Source organism: Branchiostoma belcheri, unplaced genomic scaffold (genome assembly GCF_001625305.1).
Source record: "Branchiostoma belcheri isolate BF01 breed outbred unplaced genomic scaffold, Haploidv18h27 scaffold224, whole genome shotgun sequence".
Taxonomy (NCBI): domain Eukaryota; kingdom Metazoa; phylum Chordata; class Leptocardii; order Amphioxiformes; family Branchiostomatidae; genus Branchiostoma; species Branchiostoma belcheri.
The window spans coordinates 268,838-285,331 of record NW_017803758.1 but is presented as its reverse complement, the minus strand read 5'-3'; the positions used below and the strand labels follow the sequence as shown (position 1 = coordinate 285,331).

The following is a 16,494-nucleotide window of genomic DNA, read 5'->3' as shown; positions in this document are numbered from 1 at the left end:
CTCCCAACCCAAAACAATTGGGCGCACCAGCAAAAATCTAGGCACACCACCAGAAACATATTGTCCTATCCACGTTATTTGGTTACGTTTCCCTGTTATTAGTTCAACAAGAAAAAAATACATGATGCAAACTCAAAAAATACATGTACATGCATTTTCTACCTGGAGCTTGAAGCAAGTAAAGCTAAAATTACTGTGATGAATATACCTAAATCTAAGGTATGAGTAGCTACCCAATCATATTTTCTTAATTTAAAGCATTTCCCCAGCCAATCACAGCTTAAACAAAGAAGAAAATGTTTTTTGACCAGCACAGTGGGATTTCCAGTTGATTTTTTACCCTTTAGATTGGTGTGTATAATTGGTACTGGTCCCCGGGATTATGTAAATATTGTACAGGAAATGCAGTGGAGGATGAAATGCACTTTATTTGTCACCCTCATTATAGCACCGAAAGAGAAAGGTTATTTAAAATGGTCACCAAAATGTTCCCTAGCTTTATTCGCCTCCCCAGCCTACAAAAAATTGCATTTCTATTTACACACAATTCATATAACTCCCAATTCATATATATCTCACAAAATGTCGGCCATTTCATACTCCACTGCTCACGGAAAAGAAATCAAACCCAACAATAATTACAAAATGTATATCTCAAGTAGCTTTAGCATTTAGTACTTATTATCATTTTTTACTGTTTATTTTTGTTATCATGTTCTTGCAATTAGCCCTGGGGCATAAATTTGCAATAAAGTTTCAAGCTATAATCCACAGGAAAGTACAGTGCTTACAAAGCAAAGAACCTGTTGTTGGTCTTAATTTCGATTGGTGCACCATGCTACCATGATTTCAAAGATGGTTGCACCAGCCAAAATTCTGGGCGCATGTGTGACCAAACCAGTCTCACTCACGTGCCCTGCAATTTTCCTGTTGGTGCACATCGGCCCCAAGACAATGTCCGACTTTAGACTGACGACGGTAATAACCAGTCGTACGAATGTTTATCGTCAAGATATTGCCGGCGATAGTATTTTACCACCGTCTAAAGACGATCAAAATAGTCGCACGACGGTAACCCTCGAATCGTCGTCACTACCACCTCAGACCCTATCGTGCGATCCTTCAGCTGGGGGTCCGAGGAGGATTTTCCACCGTCTAAAGTGAACCGTCGCCGGCGAAGGAAGTGGGAGGTCATTGGCCTTATGCAAATAAGCCTGCAAGCGTTATTTCATGTCCAAGCACATTGCCTGTATCATTAAATGTCGTCAAACCAAAGACTTTATATCGTCATATGTGTCTAGTACAATCCCCTGCCACCAACAGCTACTTCTCCTGTACAAACCGATCCGCCGATCCACATTTCCCGGCCAATACAGCCAGGCCGACGGCAGCACCGAACGCCGGGTTCAAACTCGGGTATAGCCCCGCTCAGTACATGTGCCTCATACCCAAGCATGTCGAAAAAGCGGGTTCTCTCGCCATTTTGAATCGGCGCGCAGCGTGCTATCCTGTGCTGCGGGTGTCCGCCACACTTTCTGGCCATGTGTCTAAAGCCAGCTGTCGCCCACAAGGATTGTCGTGCGATCGTATACCGTCGTCAGTCTAAAGTCGGCCAAAGTGTGACCTGCAGTGTTGGACCATCGTGCCTGGCAGACTGACATCATGACTTGTGTTGTTTCCTCAGATATCCTGGACCTGGCCTGGTCTCCCCAGGACGCCTGGCTGGCTACCTGCAGTATTGACAACACCATCATTGTGTGGAACGCACTCAAGTTTCCAGGTTTGTCCACTCTACACATGTACATCTACAGAAATGTACTAAATAAATGCAGACTTCCAAATACTGGGTACATCTGCACTTTTGTGCACCCAGATTTGGAGCTGTGCAACCAATTTTTTTCTGTGGGTGCACTGGTAACTTTAACGGGGGGTGCCCTAACATTGGACGCTTTTTTACACGCTTGAACGCACGGCGCTCTATCACTAGTTGTCGGAAAGTGATCAGGCTTTGATGAACCCTGATGTAAGCAACATACTTGAATTTAAAAAATGCATTTCATACTATTCATGAGCTCTCCACGTTACAAGCGACAAACTCTGTGAGACGTTGTCGTGAATGTACTTAACTGCCTGTTGTTTGGTGTGTGGGGTGTGTTTGAGAGACTGTTGTAACTGCTGTTGTTTGGTGTGTGGGGTGTGGTTGGGAGACTGTTGTAACTGCCTGTTGTTTGGTGTGTGGGTGTGTTGAGAGACTGTTGTAACTGAGTGTTGTTTGGTGTGTGGGTGTGTTGAGAGACTGTTGTAACTGCCTGTTGTTTGGTGTGTGGGTGTGTTGAGAGACTGTTGTAACTGCCTGTTGTTTGGTGTGTGGGTGTGTTGAGAGACTGTTGTAACTGCCTGTTTGGTGTGTGGGTGTGTTGAGAGACTGTTGTAACTGCCTGTTGTTGGTGTGTGGGTGTGTTGAGAGACTGTTGTAACTGCCTGTTGTTTAAATGTCCCAGAGATGATTTCTGTGCTGCGGGGCCATACGGGGCTGGTGAAAGGCGTGACGTGGGATCCTGTAGGGAAGTACCTGGCTACACAGGTGAGCAGGGATTCCACAAACCACTCAGTTGGAGTGCCATGATGGGGATTTTTCAAAACCACAATTTATACTGAAACTACATAGGGGCTATGGGAATACTTGTTAAAAAGCACTAATGTTCCATGTTTTAGAGGGGTTTAAAGAACGTTACTGAAAAACATTATATGGGAGTTGCAAGAATATTTGCCTTCGACAAGAAGGCTATGAAAACTGTTTTGGCACTGTTTGGCAGATTATGCACGATCAATTTTGAAGGCATGGTCCGAGGTTGGCAGGCAGGTTGTCTTAGTGATGGGCATTGTCAAGGCCAAAAATGGGCTTCGTGGGATGGTTTTACATGAATGGAGTTGACCTTTTGTGCTGATTTTTAGTTGGCAAGTTACCGTTGAGAATGCGGTCAAGTTTGGAAATGGTTCGTGGGGGTTTCTACGTCATTGTCTTCGTCAGAAGGACTATGAAATTGTCTCGCCGGAGTGTGGGGAACTGCGGATTTTGCGATATAACTCTGGAAGGCATGACTCAACGTCCATGATTTTTGGCAGGCAGATTACCATTGTTGAGGCCAAAGTCAAGTACAAGTTTCGGCTTCGTGGGGGGTCCTTGGGTCACGTAGGTGAACCTTTTGTGTTTGTGGCTTGTTAGCAAAATAACTCAAGTATTTGTAAAATGTTGATTATAATTCTTGGTGTGGTGCTTACTATTGTCGGGACCAAGGTTAAGTTCGTTACTGAGCTTCGTGGGGGGTTTCGTTGTGACTACAGGGGGCATTTTGTTAATTTTTCTTGTGAGCAGGATAACTTTTGTATGTGTGGATGGAAGTTAATGAAATTTGATAGGCATGTTACTGTGGTGGTCTAGATTTTTGTATGGTGTAAAGGTATTGTAATATAGATTTTGTGGTGTAAGTTTGAACTCTTTTGTTTTATAGGAATGTGGAAAAGAAGTTATCTTGTTCTTATTATTTGTTGTTCTGGTGTTGTCTTGTATGTAGGTCAACGACCTTCTGGCCAATTAGAGTAGGACAGCTGTATTGGTTGTGCTCTGTCTTTTATGTAGGTCATCGACCTTATGGCCAGAACAGCTGTCAGCTATAGCTGTCCATGATATTTGTATACTATTTGGTATTCAGTTTTCTGTCCCTTTTTTCTTCTATTGGTTGGTTATAGGCAGTAAGCCTCGTTTGCATAGGATATTTGTGCTATATATAATGCTGTGTTGTGTGTGCTGTCGATGAGCTAGGTTACAGGTCTCAACAGTATTTCTTTAATGGTGGAGTTTCCTTGGATTTCTTGGTGTGGAAACCTCCACTATAGGGTATGTGTTTTTCCCCTTTTCTTAAGTTGCGTTTTCCAGTAGTATACCTTGCGTACTAACAGTGAAACGTCAAGAGGTCGGCGTTATTTTGCATCGCAATATGTAGGATAATGCGTTATGGAAGGTTTAAAAAATCCAAATTTCTCGGGGGTGCATATTCCCGGACCCGTTTTATTGCTTGCGCTTCGGCGCCTGGCACCCGATGCGCCCTTGCAAAGTATAGGCGCTTTCGTAGACACATTTGGCCGGCCAGGGAACACTAGTGTAAACTTGTTGTCTTATTCAGAAAGACTATGGAATTGTCTCGCCGCATTGTGGGTGACTGCAGATTTAGTGGAATAACCATGGAAGGCATAATTCGACGTCCATGATTTTTGGCAGGCAGATTACCGTTGTTGCCAATGTTGAGTGCAAATTCTGGGCTTTGTGGGGGGTTCGTACGGCATGTTAGTGCACCTTTTGTGTTTGTGGCTTGTGAGCAAAATAACTTTTGTATATGTAAATTGATATTTATCATTTTTGGTGGACAGGTTACTATTGTTGAGACCAATTTTAAGTTTGTAAATGGGCTTCGTGGGGGTCCCTACGTCACTGCAGCGCACCTTTTGTCTTTAAAAATAATGACCAACGTCTGCTTGCATGGAGACAGCTGCATGGGGAACCCCATAATGGGATGGGAACAAATAACGTTTAATGAGGGATTGTTCATTATAACTTCAGCTGGAGGAGGAAAAGTTGGACATGCGTCAGGTTATTTCATACGGCCACACGAAGTAATTGTTATGGATGACGTCCACTGGAGACCTGTGCGCCTGTAAAATCTGGCAAACTCTTTCAGGGTGTCCGTAGCATAAAAAAGGGAGTACAGAGATTCTTTTACTTTAGACTACATTGGTTATTAAAACGTAAAGAATAAACATGTTCATTTCTGTAGAAAAACGTACAACTGACGAAGACATGAGATCTCCGACCTCTAGTTGAATTTGACCTAAGCTTTTGTGTTGGTCGATATTGTTGTTAGCAGGATAATTCGAGTATCTGCGAATGGATGTTCACGATTTTTTGTGACCAAGGTACCATTGACGATAACAAGATCAAGTTCGGAAATGAGCGTTGTGGAAGGTCCGTACATTGCTGTAGTGGGCTTTTGGTGATTGAAAATTTTTAAGGGCAGGCGAAGTCTTGGTCTGGTTTTATATCTAGGGTAAAACAACAAGTTACAGACAGGAAGCTGTCAACAGTGGCTTTCATTGGAAACTTTGAAACTTTATTTTCAATACAACATAGCAGACAGAAGTCTGAATTGCGTTAGTAGCTCGTTTTATATTATAATACACAAACTGTGGGTATTTACAGTTTTAAAAGTAAATTCTTAATTTCTTTATAAAACAAATTGGCATCTCTTAAAGATTGAAAGATTAATTAAAACCTACTAAAAACTCGTAGTTTAACATAGATTGATAACAAGATAGGTGCAGGGTAAACATCAGATATAATGATGGAAAAACATTTTCTTTGAATGATTGTTTGTTGAAACAATATTACTGCTTCAGTGCCCCAGCAGGGGCTTGCTTAACGATTGCCAATTTGACAGGTCTGTGGCCCCCAGTGTGAACATGGAATGTGTTTTAATCGGGAACAAAGTTGGTATACTCTACACAATCATTTGTGTGAACATTTGTATTGCAATTGTTTTCAACTTATTGGACATCGCACGCTTCAACAATGCTGGCTGTATAGAAGAATAATTTAGTTGAAGGAGTTTTTGCCGTTTTGAAGTTTGGATCGCCACACATCGGAGGGAAGAAAACAACCTTTCGCGGCCAGACTCCCCAGACCAATTCTCTCTCCTTTTTTGCCGAATTCTATGATCCGTATTTTCGTAGAAAGACATGGTACAGGCTTGGGAAATAGTATGTTGCTTCGTTCACAAAAGGACTCTCTGACCGCTATAACTACGATAATCATCTTCAAAAAACCTACACTATCATCATCATCGGTCGACCGTATTGGTCGGGGTTATACCGCCCCTTACGAGGTGACATACCCTTTCGTTAGCTTAATACAAGACGGGGTTCGCCACGCCTACACTATACATACATGTACACACAACACCCACCAAAACAATATCACACTGTCGAAGGCATGAGCCCTCTGAACTCTAGTTTCTTGATGAAAGACCTTGTATGAGATTATCGAGAAAAACTGTTACTAAGATACTGTACAGGGTGTTTGGCTCTATGTGGGGTTACTAAAACACTTGATACCTGAAGAGCACTACATCATCAGGTCATGGAAAATGTTTTGCACAATAAGAACTTTACATGTCCTTGCACATGTACTACATGTAACAGTAACTGTAATAGGTTGTGCAAGAAATCCATGATGATTGCTAGTTTGATAATTATGCTTAATAAATCATACACTTTGTACCCACTAAGTATTACTTTCTGAATGAAGCAATGGTGAGTTTTCAGGCTGTTTTTCCCTGCAGTCCGATGACAAAAGTCTGCGTGTGTGGCGCACTGTGGATTGGCAACAGGAAGCCATGGTCACCAAACCTTTTGATGAGGTGAGTTTTGTATGGTAACAATTACTTTCACAACATGACAAAGAACTACATGTACATGTAGACCCCTTTTTAACTGTGCAACTCCAGACTTTGTCCAAGAATGAGTGTGCCTATATACTCCTTCACGTCATATCAATGACATGTAGTAACATGTGTCTCAAACTCTGAGTCTTCTCTCACACCAAAACTTCAACAAAAATAATGAGGAATCTCTTCCCCAGCTTGAGATGTGTAAAACTACTGCAGGCACAGACCACTTCTCCACTAAGTCTTGATTTGTCAAAACCACTCTACAACTATAGTGCCCAACACACAACATGCTGTAGTTCATGTACATGACATTGTACACTATAAAATTCTGCAATCTGTACTGCCATCAGTACAAAGTGCAAACAGAAGTCAGTTCTTGCATCCCCACCATGGTTTCCACTTGATAATGATGCAGAACAGTAGCTTCCTTTTGTATGGTATGACCTGCTGATTCTCTATCCTGAGTGTACAATGTATGTCACACTCACTGTACACTCACTGTACACTCACTGTACACTCACTGTACACACACTACACTCACTGTACACACACTGTACACACACTGTACACACACTGTACACTCACTGTACACACACTGTACACTCACTGTACACTCACTGTACACACACTGTACACTCACGTACTGTACACACACTGTACACTCACTGTACACACACTGTACACTCACTGTACACACACTGTACACTCACTGTACACTCACTGTACACACACTGTACACTCACTGTACACACACTGTACACACACTGTACACACACTGTACACTCACTGTACACACACTGACCCTGATTACCGCTCCACATATAGACTTCACATAGATTCCATCATAGTCTTTTGATTAATTTATATTCGCCAAAAAGTTTATGTTTTCAGGGGCATTTGTGTGTCTCTGTGTGTTTTGTGTGTGTGTGTGTGAACACGATAACTCAAGAAGGCTTTGATGGACTATCTTGATATTTGGTATATACATGTTGTAGGTGGGTAAGTCTTGATGAGACCTCAAAATGATTAAATAAATAAATAATAAATAATAAAATGATTAGATTTTGGGCCCCCTGGCAACTTGCTATGGTACTGCAGCAGAACTTCCGGTTTTGATACCGTGTGATCTATACATGCTATGGTCACGAAATTTACATGGTAGGTAGCTCTTGTGCTGTGGAGGAAGTGACATGCGTTTGAGCTCCAGGCCTACAAAATGTAGCAAAGTGCTCTGAAACTATTTGTTGAAATTAATGTTTAAAGGAGGATAACTCAAAAACCGATTGATGGATCGACATCATTTTTAGTATGTAGGTAGCTTAAGTGATGCTGGACATAATAATACATGTATTACAATTATGCAAATATGGATGGAATTTGCATGATTAATGAGGGAATTTCAATTAATGAGGAAATTCTATAAATCAGCTTCGTTCCATGATAGGACTATTCAAGCTCGTGACATATGTAGTTAAGAACGACAGAAACACAGGCAGATATCAATTATGCAAATAAAGACTTAATTTGCATAATTAATGAGAAAATTATATAATTCCATTGTGGTAACTGGCTCTGGCTGTTTGTGCTGAACAGCCAAATCAGTAAATAAAATAAAACGATGAGACTAGAAAGCCATATGATATTGTTTGCCACAGTGTGGAGGCACCACGCATGTCCTGCGACTGGCCTGGTCGCCTGATGGACAGTACATCGTGTCAGCACATGCCATGAACAACTCCGGGCCAACAGCACAGATCATCGAGCGGCAGGGATTTAAGACATCTATGGACTTTGTAGGACACAGGAAGGCTATAACTGTAGTGGTAAGGCCACACCAGTTTAATTCCTTGGATTTTTTTTTTTTAAGCGACAGGGCGAAAAAAAAAAAGAAAAACAGGTCTAGGCATCCTATTATAGCCCCAAATGCTACGATAGGGGGCCATGAAGTCAACACAAAAGGCTGGGTTATTATTTAAACAATGAATTTTTAACTTTCAATCAAACCACTGCATGGACAGATGGAAAAACTGTAACAACTAGGAAGAAATCGACTTTCATTGACTGTTGGGGGTAAAATGTCATGCATTTTTTAGTTCATTCAGAACCGGAATCTTTTTTGGGGGGGGGAATCAGAAAAAACGAAGAGGTGAATCCAAGAACCAACAAATTAAATTGATGTGGCCAGAAATTGTATGTTGATATTACATTTTGATGACCCAACGCTATGCTATCGAGATTAATGACATTGACATGTGAATAGCGTTTATATTAAATTAGCTACGGACCTACAAAAGGCATTTAAATTGTCAGTGTTCAGCTACAACTATTGTGACAGTGTCTGTAACAGTTACTGTAGAATCAGTCAACCCAAAATCTCATTCATCTCATTATTTTTACAGAGATTCAATCCCAACATATTCCAAAAAGTAGTCAACAAGGCAAGTGGGAAGGTAAGGAGATTTTGTATGAATGTCAGTGGTCAAGTACAGGACACACAGAGTCAGTCTTAGACTAGTACATGTAGATTGTCATTTATGTCATACCTGGGCCGCGATTACGTTTGATACGGGTGTTTCGGCCCGTGTGATAACTAGCGGTAAGGCCCGGGGGTTCTTAACGCGTACGGCCTGGGGCTTCCAAATGTTCCATAGAACGATTCGAGCGCGTTTCGCCCTAACCGCGCGTGCCGCTTTCTAATACAAAATTCGGACGTGGAAATTGACGTTGTTTCATTTCTTGGGTTTAGGGACATCTAATTTTCGCTCATTTCGCATTGAAAGGTGTGTTTTCTTGGGTGGGTATGACATAAATAAAATACAACACGGTGTATTCCGCATCACCCTCCTCCTTGAGGGTGGTGCCTTCGGCCGTCGGGCGATCCGACACGCGGTCGGGCTGGTACCTCGGGTGATACGGAATACCCCGTGTTGTATTCTATATGTATCCAACATCCAGAGCAAGATGTCCGAGACCTCATACATTATGTACCTCCAAGAAATATTTAGAGCTTTAAAAATTGGTTGTTTTATTTGTCTCATTCATTTTCAAAGTTAATTAGCATAGCCATATTGATTGTTCAGAATCTGATGTTCTCCCCATCATTGGTAAATCTGTAGAATATTGAGTTTGCAGACATTATGTTATGAACACCCTTACAGCTAGAAAAAACCAATACAACAAAAATATGGACATGGTGTGATTAGTTTCAGTTACATTAATATTTTTGTTATGATATTTGTGCAAGTATTTCATAATAGGTAGGGATGAACATCAGATGCTAAATTATGCATAATGATAGTAAATGAGGATCTCACCAAAGTCTAAGTTAATACCATGAATATATTATGTAATTCCATATGTCAGCAACTTTACATCTAGATGTGCTAATATTGTAAACTATAAGTAAAAATAATGTAAGAAATATGTAGACGTAGCAGCCATTGACAACTAGTGCTGCATACCTAAACCCACATTTAGGTTCAGGTCCGGATTCAAGTCCTGAGGTTTAGGTTCAGTTCCGGACTTGTAAGTCCAGACCTAAACCCATGGCATACAACAAAATTGCATGTTGGCAACCTTGCAATGTTGTCTGGGTGAAACTTTGGCCACATAAAATGGAGGCCGGTACTTGACGATGCCCGATGGCAATGTTTTCTTCATTTTGCAGCAGGTTTTAGGTGGTTTGGAAAGAAAAGGGGCATGTGAAATGGTCTTTTATGGTAATGAGTCCGGACTCGGTTCTTGACTTTTAGGTTTTTACCTCCGGGGAAGGAGACATCCTTCCGCGGAAGGGTTTTGTGAGAGATTTAGATTTTCATGTTCGCAGCTGTTTCTCGCGTTTGGGTGGACAGATTCTTTTGAGATTCGGTATATGTTTTGCTATTGGGCTGCAGATGATGCACGTTCTTTTGTTTTTATTATATATGTTTTTTCGGGCGTGAAAATTATAGTGCCTTTTGGTGGCCCCAAAACACCCCTTTGAGCGTGAAAGTGGTCGCGACCGTTGACCTTTGGCGTATTTAAGCTATTCTCGGTCTGGTCCACGTATATGACCCCTCACACAGAGGGGTGTCCGGTCTCGATGAATTTTTTGTTTAAAACCCTATATAATATAAAAATAAACAATAAAAAGCCCGGAGGTATAAAATCTCAGATTTTACTTGTTTTGGACTTGAACCTAAACATTCTTACAAGTCCGGATCCAAGTCCAGTGAACCGGTATGCAGCACTATTGACGACCCCTTTGTTATTAAAATTCTGTACAATTGTGCACAGAATTCTGGCTCCAGTTCCCAGAATTCTGCAGAATTCGGTTAATCCCCAAGGGGTCGTCGATGGCTGCTACATACATTGTATTCCTTACATTATTTTTACCTATAATTCACAATATTAACCCATCTAGATGTGGGAATTAGTCCGGAAGTGAACTGGAGGCTGTTATATATTATATGTTATTTATTTGTATAATATCATTGTTATTCAGAGGACATACAGTATGTAAGTAAGACATCACCAGGTCTGTGTGTTCTGTTCCTCTGCAGAGCCAACAGTTCTCCTGCTGTGCTATAGGCAGCCGTGACAGGTCCCTCTCTATCTGGGTAAGTTCCAGAACTTCTATAAGCACGTTTTAATTTGTCACAAGTACATGTAGGCTTGGTCAGGTTCATTGCTGATTACATTGCAGAAATATTCCCTGTCTTCGTCCGTAAATAATTTCATCAGGTTGGTAAACGACTGGATGGCAAAGTTCTTTCTATCACAACCATTAATTTTTCAAGCCAATGTTTCAATGACCTTCTGTCATCTTCATCAGGGCAATACTGACTGGTTTACTGTGCACTGACACTTATCTAGATGTTGCTTGGTGCATAGTGCACTAAAGGTGTTACATAGTTCATAGTGCACTTAAGCTAGTTTTGTCTGTTTACAATGCGTTCCGGGAGGTAGTGTAATTGTGACATACATACTAGGCATTGTTACATCACATAACACCTTTAGTGCACTATGCACCAAGCAACATCTAGTGTCAGTACACAGTAAACCAGTCAGTATTGCCCTGATGAAGATGACAGAAGGTCATCGAAACGTCGGCTTGAAAAATTAATGGTTGTGAAAGAAAGAACTTTGCTATTCATTTATTCCCTGTCTTGTTGACTGATTATCCTGGTGTAGGGGTGATGGATAGGGTTGGCTGTGTGCTGTTCTGACCATCCCCTCATTACCTCCGGGGGAGGAGATATCCTTCCGCGGAAGGGTTTTGTGAGAGATTTAGATTTTCATGTTCGCAGCTGTTTCTCGCGTTTGGGTGGACGGATTCTTTTGAGACTCGGTATATGTTTTGCTATTGGGCTGCAGATAATGCACGTTCTTTTGTTTTTATTGTATATGTGTTTTCGGGCGTGAAAATGGTGCCTTTTGGTGGCGCCAGAACACCCCTTTGAGCGTGAAAGTGGTCGCGTCCATTGACCTTTGGCGAGTATTAGGTATTGTCAGTCTCGTCCACGAAGGTGACCCCTCGCACAGAGGGGTGTCCCGATAAATTCTTTGTTTAAAACCCTAGTCCTGCGGCGTGCAACAATTGTTATTGTAAACAACATATAAAATATACAATGAAAAGCCCGGAGGTATAAAATCTCAGATTTTACTTGTTTGTACTGTTTGTTGTGTCCAGTTGACAGCGCTGAAGAGACCTCTTGTAGTGGTGCACGACATGTTCCAGAACTCTGTCATGGACATTTCATGGTCAGTACATATACATGTAAACATGTACCGTCTTTATCACGTTACCATTATTTTTTCAATACCTTCAAGAAAACCTTTCTTTGCCGTGTCCATGATAAAAACATGATAAAAGTGATAAGATGGACTGGATCTGTGCACACATCGCAGTGGCACAATTTTGGTCAAAATGTAGCTACAGTAACTGACACGCACCATCCTGAGTTTCTGCTACATTTTGATACATTTTGATATATGTCATAAAATTTGTTTCTTGGTATGAGAAATTGTATGAATGTGGCTACCACATGCAATATAATTAGTGACATGATAACTTTCAAGTATGCACAAAATTTTAGTAAGGAACTGACCATTCAAAAATCGTCAAACTTGAAGTCAATTGGCTTCAAACTCATGCGTTCGAACCATCGAGCCCAGACACGTGCCGGAATTCACCGAAGATTCCTGACTGAAAACCGTTGTTTGTTTTGATTCCAGCAGTGGCATCAACCCGATGCCACCAGGAATCGACCGGACTGTTTGTGCACTAACAAAATACGCCAGAAACGCAAAATGATGACGCAAATGTGTTGAAAAGTGATGATAAAACCGAGATTCAGAATATTTGAATTTTTGCGCAAAAGAAACGCCCCTTTAATGCGGCCCATCCTACAATCTGACACAGAATCCGACCAGAAACCGATCACCATTAGAGAATCCCCATCAACTGGTACATTCATGGTCTGTGATAAAAAGAAATTTTGTGGCTGTGTATTTTGTTGTAAATGTGAACACTCAGTTGTAATTTCTTATGTGCACTGCTCTGCTTAGTTGTATCTTGTACTAACACTGTTACAGTCAAGGATTTCATCTTTTATTGACAAGTCTAGACAGTTTCCTGGTAGATTTTGTAGAAAGGTGGATGACATTGATATGTATAGACATTAACTTTTGTCACCTACAATATGGTAGGACCCCTCTTTCCTCTTCCAGGGGGAAAAGTGGTTTTGAGTTGCTGGTGTGTTCCTGGGACGGCACGGCTGCCTACATCGAGTTCACACCGGAAGAGCTTGGCACCCCTCTTACTCAGGATGAGATGGTAGTGGCCAATATTTACTCAAATTATTTCGCCCTATCGCATTAAATTTGGATTCTATGGAGGATGTCATCCATAAGATTTACTTGCTCTGGCCTAAGGATGTATATTTTTATTCAAAAACTATTCAAAAACTATTCAACTACTCAAAAAACTATTCTTCTTTTAACTTCCCAAAACCCACAAATTTTGGAAAAGGTGGGACATTATGTCTTCCATGGTTTACAGAAGAGAAGTCAAACCCTTCAGACATAGTTTTAGACATAGTTATACTGTTCTAGACAGCTACCTTTATCATGTAGACTTTAGTTATTTTATACTCTATTTCATTGTTCTTTTATGTTTTGTAATTTGCAATTAGCCCCCGGGCACGAATTTGCAATAAACTTTTCATTAAAATTTTCTTCCCTCAGAATTCCCTTCACCAGAGGATCTATGGGAAGAGCATGGCTATCTCCACCCAGCACACTGCTAACAACACCATCATAGAGAACCCTGCCATGCTGCAGCTCCAACAGCACCACACCGCAGAGAGGGAGAAACTCACAGCCAACAAACAAGTCAACGGGACGCCTACCAAGATAAGGAACCCCATGCTCACCAGTCCAACCGAAAAACCTGTTAGTTATACCTCTTTTTGTGGTTCATTGTACAACAAATGTATGTTCTCTTCCAAAGTAATAGACTACATCAATTTGAATCAAGGTAAGTCATAGTAACAATTTACTGTTAGATCTGAGGGAAGTGCCAAATTCAGTGCAGTTCAATGGCATATTCAACACCTTGTTTGAGGATGACCTGAACTGAACTGAACTGGCATATTCACCCAAGGTTGAAAATTCAAATTCAAATTATATTATAGCTTTATGCAAAAATTGTATCTTAATTAAATATATTGTATTGTGACATCACAGATTACTACTCGACATGTCAGCATACATAGTCCAAGACATAGCAGAAAGGAACTTAGTCCAGCTGACTTGCCTATGATGAGGACTATAAAAAAAACTTTGGCTGGGTTATATTGTACACAGAACGTACATGTACATGTAACCCCTGTCACACATAAACACTGCTGATCTCTCACAACCTAGGTAAGGAGTAGGTCAGCTGTGGTCAGCTGGGGTACAGCCAGGTCAGCTACTGTTCAGCCGTGCTGGCGAAATGTTTCAAAAAGTTTAAACAGAGGTTCGGTTTGCTGCTGTTCCAGAGTGGTTTAATTTATGTAACAAATGTGGATATTGTGTTGTTCAGAACCCGAAGGCACAACAAATAGAAACCAGGACTCCTGACGGCAGGAGAAGAATCACTCCTCTCTGCATCGCTCCTCAGGTGGATTTTGGGTAACTACAGTTACTGTACTCACTAGTTTGTTGTTGTTTTCAAAAGCCATTATCTCTGAATGTTTAGAGCAAGGCCTGTCATAAGTGTGCTTTGTCTGTCTTTGGTTCAGAATGCAATCACAAAGTTTGTACATACTAGCAAAAGTCTAAACCTGTTTTATTAAATCTAGATATCAGGATGGACGAGTTAGAAAATATGACACAAACACAGACTACATGACAGTACAACTGTTACAGTACCAGTGTTACTACTGCTCTTACTTCTATTAGGCCACACCAAGTAAATTTTATGGATGACGTCCTTTGGAGACCCTAAATCTAATGTGAGAGGGCGAAAAAAAACCAAGAAGGGCCCTAAAAAACAAGATGCCTAGATTAGAAATATACTAAGAGATGACAAATGTTAGGACACAAATTGAATGAGGTGACACAGTGTAACAAGCAAGAAGTCTTTTATTCATCATCAAAACAGTTGTCGTCCTGTCCCGTTTTCGCGTTACGGGTTACACATCAATCTGACGATTTGTGGCACTGTCGTGACTCTTTGGTCATAGTTACAGGAAGCGGAATTTCTTGTTGTTTATTTCTAGGAACAGGCCAATCAATGCTCGCGCGGATGTCATCCATAAAATTTACTTGGTGTGGCCTTACTGTCAGTAACAATTTTATACAATCTTACTTCCTGGGGGGTCCAGGGGCATGCCCCCTCTAGAAACTTTTGACATTTTCAACCCTCACACATGTGTATGCCCAATTTCCCTAATTCTGACAGGCAAAGAATTGAGTAAAGGTAGGTTTAGTTTGTCCACTTCCATGCTGAGACAGGTTGGCAGAGCAGGGCAATCAAAGACAAATGGTTAATGGAAGTGAACATGACTGAGTATTGCCTTCAGAAGAGGTTTGGCTTCACAAGACGGACTGTGTTAAGAAAGACTACCTTTATAACAGGTATTAAGAAAGATTACCTTTATAACAAATGTTAAGAAAGACTAACTTTATAACAGGTGACATGAGAGGAGCAGCTTGGGGCATGTATATATAGTGTTTTATTTTCAATTTGCTGTTCATTGCTTCCCCAGGGATATTCCTCGTCCGTTCATGAGCAGTTCCCTCCCAATGTCTTCTGCCGGGATGGTACAGTCCAGTCTGGAGACGGCAGAAACTCCCAAGACATCTGAGCCTTCCCAGAGTTCCCCTTCCTCCCAGCATGCAACAGTCAAGCCTCTATCACAATGCATCTTAACAACTGCACCCATGTCCATTCCAGCAAATATTCAGGTAGATTGGAATTTTAGGATAATTATGGTTAGAAAGTGCAAACAGTAAGTGTTAGAATGGCAGATTTGTACATTCTGGCATGATAGACAAGTCAGATAATACTGCCCATCCCTGAAATACCATCATCAAAATATTATAAATATTGTATTTTGTTAGAAGTACAAAAATTTCTCTGGCAAAATAAGGAGTCTCTGTATCCTGCTGTGGTACACCCATTCTCCTATCTAAGATAAGCAAAAATGCTAAAACTTGAAGTATGACAAATAGAAAGTATGGACAGCCAGGATGACACAGTATTGTACAAGTAGGAAGATGAATTAAGACATTATCCTTGCCTGACAAGCTGCACAGACAGGATCTTGGATTTCTTGCACACAGTCATGGAGTTTTCACCTTCCGAGATTTTGATAGTCCGTCTTCTGCCTTGTACATTAGTAATTGGAGCTGCTTCTCACCAACACTGTGTGTGTGTGTGTGTGTGTGTGTGTGTATGTAGGGCTGCAGTGATGAAGGTCAAATTCATTAGGCCTACCAATTGTGGTGTGTATGTGTGTGGTGT

General features: G+C 41.1%; 1 protein-coding gene across 1 annotated transcript in view; it reads left to right on the top strand.

The window, feature by feature from the left end:
• Positions 1 to 16,494, top strand: part of LOC109470430 (protein HIRA-like) — a 48,794-nt gene that overhangs the window by 11,632 nt on the left and 20,668 nt on the right. The window contains exons 4-14 of the mRNA XM_019769382.1: positions 1,685 to 1,780; positions 2,502 to 2,584; positions 6,393 to 6,470; positions 8,156 to 8,323; positions 8,900 to 8,950; positions 11,042 to 11,098; positions 12,172 to 12,242; positions 13,191 to 13,317; positions 13,728 to 13,934; positions 14,569 to 14,657; positions 15,737 to 15,935. Coding sequence (XP_019624941.1) covers positions 1,685 to 1,780; positions 2,502 to 2,584; positions 6,393 to 6,470; positions 8,156 to 8,323; positions 8,900 to 8,950; positions 11,042 to 11,098; positions 12,172 to 12,242; positions 13,191 to 13,317; positions 13,728 to 13,934; positions 14,569 to 14,657; positions 15,737 to 15,935 — 1,226 coding nt within the window. The remainder of the gene's footprint in view (positions 1 to 1,684; positions 1,781 to 2,501; positions 2,585 to 6,392; positions 6,471 to 8,155; positions 8,324 to 8,899; positions 8,951 to 11,041; positions 11,099 to 12,171; positions 12,243 to 13,190; positions 13,318 to 13,727; positions 13,935 to 14,568; positions 14,658 to 15,736; positions 15,936 to 16,494) is intronic.